Source organism: Notolepis coatsorum (assembly GCF_963971535.1).
Source record: "Notolepis coatsorum genome assembly, chromosome: 1".
NCBI classification, from domain to species: Eukaryota; Metazoa; Chordata; class Actinopteri; order Aulopiformes; family Paralepididae; genus Notolepis; species Notolepis coatsorum.
The window spans coordinates 63,476,800-63,487,691 of NC_140165.1; the positions used below are offsets into that span (position 1 = coordinate 63,476,800).

The 10,892-nt window shown below is 48.2% G+C and overlaps 1 protein-coding gene across 1 annotated transcript in view; it reads right to left on the reverse strand.

The window, feature by feature from the left end:
* Window positions 1-6,078: 6,078 nt before the first annotated feature.
* Window positions 6,079-10,892, reverse strand: part of LOC311235746 (protein-tyrosine kinase 2-beta-like) — a gene marked incomplete at its 5' end in the record, with an annotated part of 197,699 nt that continues 192,885 nt past the window's right edge. Inside the window, one exon of the mRNA XM_084323215.1 lies at window positions 6,079-6,796. Within this exon, the coding sequence (XP_084179341.1) occupies window positions 6,584-6,796 (213 nt within the window). The 3' untranslated portion in view covers window positions 6,079-6,583. The remainder of the gene's footprint in view (window positions 6,797-10,892) is intronic.

The window sequence follows — 10,892 nt, forward strand, 5'->3', positions numbered from 1 at the left end:
AAGTCTATATATTTCGCTGTATTGATGCAGTCATTTGTGCAAAAGGAGCCCCAAACAAGTACTGAGTGAACATACATGAACATACCTTTCAGAAGGCCGACAAGAAAAATACATCTATTTTAAAAATGTTATTGGTTATACAGAATGTTGGGCTTTCGTGAGCTGTAAGACATAATCATAAAAATTAAAACAAATAAAGGCTTGTGTGTAATGGATCTATAATCTACGAGTTTTGCTTTTTGAATTGAATTACTGACATAAAATAACGTTTCCACAATATTCTAATTTATCGGGCTGCATATATATATACCCATATTTGTCTGAATATACCTGCATATTGTAGATTAATCGTCTGGAGGCTATGACTTGGTGCAAGCTCGTTTATTGACAACTCCAGTATGCAGTAACAGACATACTCCTTCACGTTCCGTGTAACCATATACTGTATAACTCCAGATCAATGCGCCTGCCTTAGAACTACCCCTGTATATCTTATATACTTCCGTATATGACATCTCCCCTTTTCAGCATGTTATCTCTAACATCATAGGAACATTCCAAATGAAAAGTACTATAGGCTGAACATACCTTTTTAACTTAAATCTGAGACATCATCACACATTCTGGTCTCTGTCTAGAACAATGAACTGTTTAAGCTTTCAAGTGTTATTATTACAGTTAAATCACCAACCAACATTTCAACATCCAATACAACATTCCTTTTTTATTTTTTTATTTTTTTTACATTGTACCCAAAACTCTGCACAGTCCATTTTACCCGACCGATCTACAGGTCAAGTCTCTTGACTGGCTTACTCAGTCATCCCGATCGGGTCACCGTTTGACCAGACGGGGTTGCAGGTGTAGCTGTAGCCACACTCTGACTGGCAGGAACAGTCTCTAACAAGGTGTGTCTGTCAGAGTGGGAGTCTGTCCCTGCGCACTCACCAGGCGTTGCTGGGGTTGGCTGCATCGCAGGTACCGGTTGGAGGTGGCACCGGTTCCGCCGCAGCTCTGTTCCTTGCTGTGTTTGGATGACGAAGGATCTCGGGGTGCTGCTCTCGCTGGAGATCACTGCTGGCAAGGACCACTTCTTGTCATGGTCCAGCTTGGAGAGTACAACGTCTCCTGGTCGCAGGCCGGGTAGGGCCCTGGCCCCATGACGGCGGTTGAAGTAGAAGGCCTGTTTAGCTTTTTCCTTCTGATCCTTCTCTCGCACAGCTGCCTTGCTGGGCCATTTTGGGGTGAGGTTTTTCTCAAGAGTGGGGAGGGTGGTTCTGAGTTTCCTCCCCATCAAGAGCTCCGCTGGGCTGTAGCCTGTGGAGGAGCACGGAGTAGACCTGTAGCTCAGTAGAGCCATAGCTGGGTCATCTTGCTTGAGGATTTTCTTTGCCATGTGCACGGCTCTCTCTGCGTGCCCGTTGCCTTGCGGGTGATGAGGGCTGGACGTGTAGTGTTTGAAGTCCAGTTGCCTAGCCAGCTCCTTGAACTCCATACTTGCAAACTGGGGTCCATTGTCGCTCACCACTTCCTCAGGAATTCCGAATCTCGCGAACACGGCCTTCAGCCTCTGAATTACTTGTGTACTGGTTGTGGAAGACAGGTGGAGTATCTCGATGAACCTAGAGTAATAATCTGATATTACTAGGTAGTTGTTGTGCTTGTACTCACAGAGGTCCATGGCGATCCTCTTCCAGGGTCGCTCTGGGAGTGGCGTGGAGAGGAGCGGCTCTTTTTGTTGAGTTCTTTTCAGTTCACAGCACACCTGGCACGACGCCACGAGCTGGCTTAACTCTGTGGAGAGACCAGGCCACCATACTGAGGAACTCGCTCTCTCCCTACATTTCACTAGGCCCTGGTGCCCTTCATGGATTCTCTGAAGGATCTCTCCTCTCATCTGTCTCGGCATGAAAATCCTGTTCCCTCTTAGGACAAGTCCATTTAGCTCTGACAGCTCTGATTTCACTGGGCCATAGGGACTCGCCTCGATAGGCACCTCGGCTAGGTGTTCAGGCCATCCCTTTTTTATGAGTCTGGCGACTGACAACAGTTCGGCATCAGCTGCTGTGGCTGCTCTGATCTCGTCCATCTTGCTTGTGGACGCTAGGATCCCCTCCATTACACTAGCCACATAGCATGCCACCTCACGCTGTGTGTCCAAGTCTGCACCTGTGTTGGCCATTGGGCTGCATGACAGAGTATCTGCGACAACCAGAGTCTTTCCAGGAGCATACTCTGCCAACGCGTTGAACCTCATGAGCCTCATGAGGAGTCGCTGGCATCGGAGAGGCACATTGTTCAGGCTGCGAGTGTTAATGAGAGGTACAAAAGGCTTGTGGTCAGTTATTAGCTTGAACTGGCCCAGTCCACTGAGGTACCGGTCGAACCTCTCACACGCCCACACGCCCACCAGACCTTCTTTTTCAATCTGGGCATAGCGCGTTTCTGCTTCGGTGAGGCGTCTTGAGCAGTACGCCACAGGTTTCCACTGCTCGCCATGAAGTTGAAGTAGCACGCCCCCTAACCCGTAACTGCTTGCGTCGGCAGACACCGCGGTGGGCTTGCTCACGTCGTAGAAGGCGAGTACTGGTGCTGTGGTCAACAGCTCTTTGATCCTCTGAAAAGCTGTTTGCTGGGCATGGTTCCATGTCCATGCATTCTTGTGCTTCAGGAGCTCATACAGCGGTTGTCCTACTGTTGAGAGGTCTGGGACGTACCTGCCGAGATAATTCACCATTCCCAGCACCCTCCTCAGCTCCTGCACATCTGTTGGCGGCGCCAGCTGCCGGATAGCCTCCACTTTCGCTGGGTCAGGCCGGATCCCGCACTGGTCGATGATGTGCCCGAGAAACCGTAGCTGACTTTGCTTGATGGAGCACTTTTCTCTATTCAGCTTCAGGCCAGCCGTCTCTATGCGCTGCATCCCCTTCTCCAGGCGACTGTCATGCTCTTTTTCTGTGGCCCCGTAGACGAGAATGTCGTCCATGAAGATCTCGACGCCCTCTAACCCGTCCAGATTTCCGGCGCGCTTGTGATCCCGAATGGCAGTCGCTTGAAGTTGAACCTGCCAAACGGCGTGATGAAGGTGGTGAGCTTACAGCTGTCTGGGTGCAACGGGATTTGGAAGAATCCACTGGCGGCATAGAGTGACGTGAAGACTGTGGCCCCGCTTAGCTTTGCTGTGATCTCGTCGGTAATGGGCAGGGTGTACTGTTCTCTTTTAACAGCCTCGTTTAGCCTCTTGAGATCCACACAGATGCGGGCTTTGCCTGTGCTCTTCAGGACCGGCACCATGGGTGCACACCAATTGGTAGGCTGTGTCACCTTCTCAATGATGCCATTCCTCTCCATCCTTTGGAGCTCCTCCTTGACCTTCTGCAGCATAGGGAGAGGTACACGTTGCGCTGTGTATACAGCGTACGGCTGGGCGCCATCTTTCAGCAGTATTCTTACTGGTTCAGTTTGTAATGTCCCATGCTCCCTGTATGCCTGCAAATGTTCATTTTTCCCGCTGCTGCTCACCGTTTCCTCCACTCTTCTCACTAAATTCATTTTCACTGACATTGGCCTGCTGAGTAGGTTGTTTACTGTAGGCCCCCGGATGACATAAGCTGTGAGTGGGTGTGTCTTACCCTTGTAGGTCACAGTGCTCTGGATCTGTCCTATGCAATGCAGCTCGCCACCTGGGCTGTCCAGTGGTATTTCCGCAGGCTCCAGCGGTCTGTTTGGCATGAGTGAGTGGTAGGTCTCCTCGCGAATGATGCTCACATCCGCCCCAGTGTCGATTTTAAACTCTACCGGTGTGGAGCCCATCAACACCTTGATGGCCCACCTCTTTGGCGACCCACCTGCTTTACTCACTTCCCCCATGTAGTACCCATCTTCTGACCCGGAGTCCTGCTGTTGTTGCTGCACTTCTTTTTGTTCTCTGACCTCACATACTGCTTTCCTATTTCTACACACTTTGCTCCAGTGCCCCACTTTGTCGCAGGTATTACATGTGGATTTTTTAGCTAGACAGTTCTCATCTCTACTGTGCCACGCTCTCCCACATTGTCTACATTGTCCTCTGTCGCCCCCTTGTGGCTTACCCTGGCGGCCATTGCCTTTGTAGCGCTTGTTGTGAGTGACCTCGTGTATCGCCCCGCCTCCGGCTGTCTCTCCTTGTATGCTGATCTGCGCCGCAACCTCTTCAGACTGCCTGTTCGTCTCTATGGTCAGCGCGAGTGTCAGGTCCCTCGTCATCTGCAACTTACGGGAGACTTCTTTGTCGAGGACTCCAATGACGATTCTGTCACGGATGTTCTCATCCTTGCTCGCGCCAAAATCACAATGCACAGCCAGTTCATACAAAGCCCTAATAAGCCCTCTGCTTTTTCTCCTGCTCTCTGTACCCGTTGATGGAAACATGCCCGTTTGTGTATGACGTTCCGTCGCGGTACAAAGTAGTCATCGAACTTCACTATCACTCTTCCAAAGTCATTTTGATGTGCTACTTCTTCAAATTCAAACGAACGGAATATATTCTCCGACTCGTTTCCCATAGCATATATCAGACTGCTAACCTGCACGGCACCCTCTTCCTTATCCAACTTGGTAGCCGTTCTGAATCTCGCAAAAAACGCTGCTTCCATTCGGGCCATTCTCCTGGTTTGTCGAAAGGAAAACTTGCCGGCGGTTGAAATTTTGCCATTTCTGTCTACTTTACTTCTGACACCATGTAGATTAATCGTCTGGAGGCTATGACTTGGTGCAAGCTCGTTTATTGACAACTCCAGTATGCAGTAACAGACAGACTCCTTCACGTTCCGTGTAACCATATATAACTCCAGATCAATGCGCCTGCCTTAGAACTACCCCTGTATATCTTATATACTTCCGTATATGACACATATAACCCCTCATATACTTGCTTGTACACCTGCACATAACCCTTAGCTCTGTATGATAGCATGTACAATAATTTTAGCAATAATACACTCGAACCAGTGGAATATCAGGAATATTGCAACAGCTGTGATGCGCCCGCAGCCAAGAGAGCGAAGCTCGAGTGGCGTAGGCATGTACAGAGTGGCAATATTCCTGATATTCCACTGGTTCGAGTCTATTATTGCTTTTATACAGCAAGTTGCATCGTCTGGAAAAATATAGGATGAATACAAACAATTCTAGGGTCTTTTATATCAATTTCAGTGAAATTGGTGTAGAAAAATAGTTCCTAAAGATGTATTTTTGCTATGGAATTTCAAATGGAGTAGGCTATCAACAGGCAGTTGAAACTTTCTACAACATTCTAAAGCCAGCGCAGTGATATATTCATGGTGATTTAACCGCGAGTGTATCATGAATATACTCACGGCTTAGAGCGCTCTCGACTAATCACAATGCATGGTCGGACCTACTTGTTGTATAATGCTGTATACCACAGTATATATATTTATTCTCACGCATTTATATATACCTATCCTCACCTGTCTGTACTTACTTGCACATAGTCCTTTACTATATCATTATGTCCATATCCTACTCTTACTAGTAGTTATGATGCTGGCCAGTAGTAGTCATACTGTCTTTATTTATTATATTACAACTCTGTACATACATCTGATTAGCACTACACTCAGTAGTACTAATTTATATATTGTATACCCAGTTTAACCACCTGTACATTGTATATGGCTGTTGCTCTTTACTGTTACATTTGCACTCTGGTTGGATGCAAAACTTATTTTCGTTGTACTGCACTCGTGCTGCATGATGACAATACATTTGATCTAATCTAAAGGTGTGTAGGGTGTGTGATCACACATCAGAGAGGGAGAGAAAGAGAGAGAGACACTGAGAAAGAGGTTTGTGTGGTTTGTGGTTCTTGCAGGAAATCAATTGTGATTGTTTCTGAGAACCTGCGCTCTTTGTTCAAACTCGAGGCACAAATAACACGTTCATAATCATTCCAATTTTTATAAACACCGTTTAAGGACGTTTTCATGGAATTTGTTAACACGGCAACTCCAAGAAAACATGATAACAAAAAAAAAAAAGCCTTTCACATTTTTCTTTCATAGGCTATTCTTTTACATTTAAAAACGCTTACACGTCTTTTACACTTAAAAACATGAGCAGGGGTCATCAGAAATTCAGAACGAGAGCAGGGGTCGTCCCTGAGGAGGGAGGAGAACCTCGCCTCTTTCATGTTTGGTTCGTTGATTCTTTTCCCATCCAAACCCGTCTGTTCTGGGTGAATCGCGTACCGTTCTTATTAGGTCCAGTCCATTTGAGCCGAGTCTCAATGAAGTTCCGGTCCGTTAACCCTTTCACTGCCACACGACAGACAGTTAACCCTTTACTATCACACAACTGACGGTCGTAAAGGGTTGTCGGTTCCGGTCCGTTAAGGTGGAATCACATCTTGTTATGTAAGAGACTGTTTCACATTTAATCAAATTTTTTATAATCTAATTAAATAAATAATTGCCCTTTAAGTTTGAAACCAAGTCAGAGTCCGTCAGAGAGGCCTATGGTTTGGGCCTGACTGGGTTCAGAGAGGCCTGTTGTTTGGGCTCTGACCCTTGATCAGAGAGGCCTATGGTTTGGGCCGGGCCAGGCGGGCTCTGACCCTCGCCTGGTCCACGGCGTCCAGCAGGTTCTTAGAGTCCAGCGCCAGCGTGTGGGCGGCGCCCAGCATCTGCCTCTGACACTCCTCCTTCAGTGATGTCACAGAGTTCTGCTGGGCCAATCGCATCTTACTGATCAGGTCCCCAAGGTCCTTGTTCAGTAGCCTCTCTGTGCCCTCGATCTGGAGAGAGAGAGAGAGAGAGAGAGAGAGAGAGAGAGAGAGAGAGAGAGAGAGAGAGAGAGAGAGAGAGAGAGAGAGAGAGAGAGACACACAGACAGAGACAGAGACAGAGAGATAGAGAGAGAGAGAGAGAGAGAGAGAGAGAGAGAGAGATACAGACAGAGACAGAGAGATAGACAGAGAGAGAGAGAGAGAGAGAGAGACACAGACAGAGACAGAGAGATAGACAGAGAGAGATACAGACAGAGAGAGAGAGAGATACAGACAGAGAGAGACAGCGAGAGGTGTAGAGATAGAGAGGTGTAGGTATAGAGATAGAGAGAGACAGACAGAGAGAGAGTAAGACATAGAGAGAGACAGACAGACAGACAGAGAGATATATATATAGAGAGAGAGACAGACAGACACAGAGAGAGAGATATAGAGAGAGGGAGAGAGACAGACAGAGAGAGAAAGGGAGACAGACAGAGAGTGCGAGAGTGGTAGAGAGAGACAGAGGGAGAGCAAGAGAGAGTGGTGGAGAGAGAGGTGGAGAGACAGAGAAGGAAGGTGTCACTTTGTTGCCAAACTGCAAAGTCATCATTTTGACCTAAGATGTTTTTTCTTTTGTAAAGCTGTGTCTTACTTTCCACCACGACCTCCAAACTAAATGTAACCATGTCCTTCACAGACGATGGGATCTAGACACAGTACCTGGTGGGGGGGCTACCTTACCTCAGGTCTGGATCTAGACACAGTACCTGGTGGGGGGGCTACCTTACCTCAGGTCTGGATCTAGACACAGTACCTGGTGGGGGGCCTACATTACCTCAGGTCTGGATCTAGACACAGTACCTGGTGGGGGGGCTACCTTACCTCAGGTCTGGATCTAGACACAGTACCTGGTGGGGCGCCTACCTTACCTCAGGTCTGGATCTAGACACAGTACCTGGTGGGGGGCCTACCTTACCTCAGGTCTGGATCTAGACACAGTACCTGGTGGGGGGGCTACCTTACCTCAGGTCTAGACACAGTACTTGGTGGGGGGCCTACCTTACCTCAGGTCTGGATCTAGACACAGTACCTGGTGGGGGGCCTACCTTACCTCAGGTCTGGATCTAGACACAGTACCTGGTGGGGGGCCTACCTTACCTCAGGTCTGGATCTAGACACAGTACCTGGTGGGGGGCCTCCCTTACCTCAGGTCTAGACACAGTACTTGGTGGGGGGCCTACCTTACCTCAGGTCTAGACATAGTACCTGGTGGGGGGCTACCTTACCTCAGGTCTAGACACAGTACCTGGTGGGGGGCCTAGCCTAGCGTTCGATAATGACTTTGTTCCATTGAAGTGTGTTAAAAGCTCTCGTATTATCAATAGCACAGCTATAGATAGCTTCCTTGCTAGCTATGATAGAAATGTTTTGGTGTCCTCTGTTGATGACGTTGATTGTCTGGTTAACAAATTCAACACACACTGCGCGGCCATTTTAGATGACGTAGCGCCCCTAGCAACACGCAGCGTTCGTCCTGTGAACCCCTCCCCCTGGCTTGACAACAACATCTGTGAGCTCAGGCGTAACTGCCGCAGAGCAGAGAGACGCTGGAAAACCTCTCATTTAGAAGTTCATCGGCTATACCTCAAAGAGCTGAGGGCTGAGTTTAATAACTCAGTAAAGTCTGCCAGGGCTACCTATTTCAGTAATTTAATCTCATCCAACAAGCACAATCCAAGAGTATTATTTAAAACCATTAACACACTTGTCAGCCCCCCCCCCCCTACACCAGTGCTGTCAAACGAGGACTGTAACCGCTTTCTTCAATTTTTGTCACCAAGGTTGCAAACATAATGGCAAACATCAGTCCTTCGCTATCCCCCCTTCCCCTCCATCCCACCACTCAAGCATCCCTGAGCGATTTCTCACCTGTCTCTCTGGATGATCTCACCATCTTAGTCACCTCCATGAAGACCTCCTCGAGCCCCCTAGACATCCTTCCTACATCCATGTTTAAGGACGTTTTCTGCTCTGTTGGCCCAAGTCTAGTCACTATCATAAACTCATCCCTAGCCTCTGGTTCTGTCCCAATCTATTTTAAGGAGGCAGTCGTACAGCCACTCCTTAAAAAGCCCAACCTAGACCCCACCATCCATAATAATTTCAGACCCATCTCCAAGCTGCCCTTTGCATCAAAGGTGTTAGAAAAGGTTGTTGCCAACCAGCTCACCACCCACATGTCGCAAAATAACATCTGTGACAAATTCCAATCTGGCTTCCGCAAACTCCACTCCACTGAATCTGCCCTTCTCAGAGTATCCAATGATCTCCTGATGTCTGCTGACTCTGGTGAATGCTCTGTTCTGGTCCTGTTAGACCTGAGCGCAGCGTTTGACACGGTCAACCACAACATCCTTTTGGACAGGCTCAGGGAGTGGGTGGGCATCTCTGGGAGCACTCTAAACTGGTTTGCCTCTTATCTGAGGGAGAGAACGTTCTCGGTGGCTGTGGGTCCTTTTAAATCTGACCCCACCCCCCTATCATGTGGGGTACCACAGGGATCGGTGCTAGGACCACTCCTCTTTGCCATATACATGCTTCCCCTAGGCCTCCTCATCAATAAATTCACCGGCATTAAATATCACTGCTACGCAGACGACATACAACTACTCTGCTCTTTTAAACCCGACAACTTGGAGAAACTCAGCCTTCTCCAGGAGTGCCTGCTCGGCATTGAGAGCTGGATGGGGAGTAACTTCCTCCAGTTAAATGCAAATAAAACGGGGGTGCTGATCGTAGCAGCTGAAAAGACTGCAGCTAGAGTGGTCACTCACTTGGGGTCCCTTAAAGACAACATACGTCCCCACCTGAGAAACCTGGGTGTTGTCTTTGACCAGGCCATGAACCTAGACAAACATGTCAAAACACTCACACGCACCTGCTTCTTTCACCTCAGAAACATTGCAAAACTGCGCACCATCATATCTCACTCTGAACTAGAACTATCCGTGCATGCTTTTATTTCCTCTAGGCTTGACTACTGCAACTCACTTTTCACCTGTCTCACCAAATCATCCACAGATAAACTACAAATGGTCCAAAATGCTGCAGCCAGGCTACTCACAAGGTCAAAAAAATCATGTCACATCACTCCCATTTTGGTATCCCTGCACTGGCTCCCGGTACACTATAGAATTCACTTCAAAGTCCTCACTTTTACTTTCAGAGCACTTCACGGTCAGGCCCCTATCTACATCACGGAACTCATCCATCCCTACACCAACACCCGCTCACTCAGATCTGCCAATCAGCACCTCCTGGTGGTCCCCAGGTCCAGGCTAAAAACAAGGGGTGATCGAGCCTTCGAGGTGACAGCACCAAGGCTCTGGAACGCTCTCCCCCTGGACCTGCGAACTGCCCCCTCTGAAAACTCTTTTAAAAAACAACTAAAAACACATTTGTTCAGACAGGCCTTTGATCATGCATAGGCACCTTTTCTTGTCCTCACTGTTCTATATCTTTGTTTTAATTAGTGACTCATGATTTTATCCAAATTCTTTTATTCTACTTTTTCTATCTGGTTTCACTGTTTTTAACTGCTGTTTGTTTGTTGTCATTTATTTCTGATTCTGTTTTATTGTGTTTTTATATTAAGCTGTAGTGTAAAGCACCCTGTGCATTCGTGCTGTGAAGGGTGCTATATAAATAAAGGTCATTCATTCATACCTTACCTCAGGTCTAGACACAGTACCTGGTGGGGGGGCCTACCTTACCTCAGGTCTAGACACAGTACCTGGTGGGGGGCCTACCTTACCTCAGGTCTGGATCTAGACACAGTACCTGGTGGGGGGCCTACCTTACCTCAGGTCTGGATCTAGACACAGTACCTGGTGGGGGGCCTACCTTACCTCAGGTCTAGACACAGTACCTGGTGGGGGGGGCTACCTTACCTCAGGTCTGGATCTAGACACAGTACCTGGTGGGGGGCCTACCTTACCTCAGGTCTGGATCTAGACACAGTACCTGGTGGGGGGCCTACCTTACCTCAGGTCTAGACACAGTACCTGGTGGGGCGCCTACCTTACCTCAGGTCTGGATCTAGACACAGTACCTGGTGGGGGGG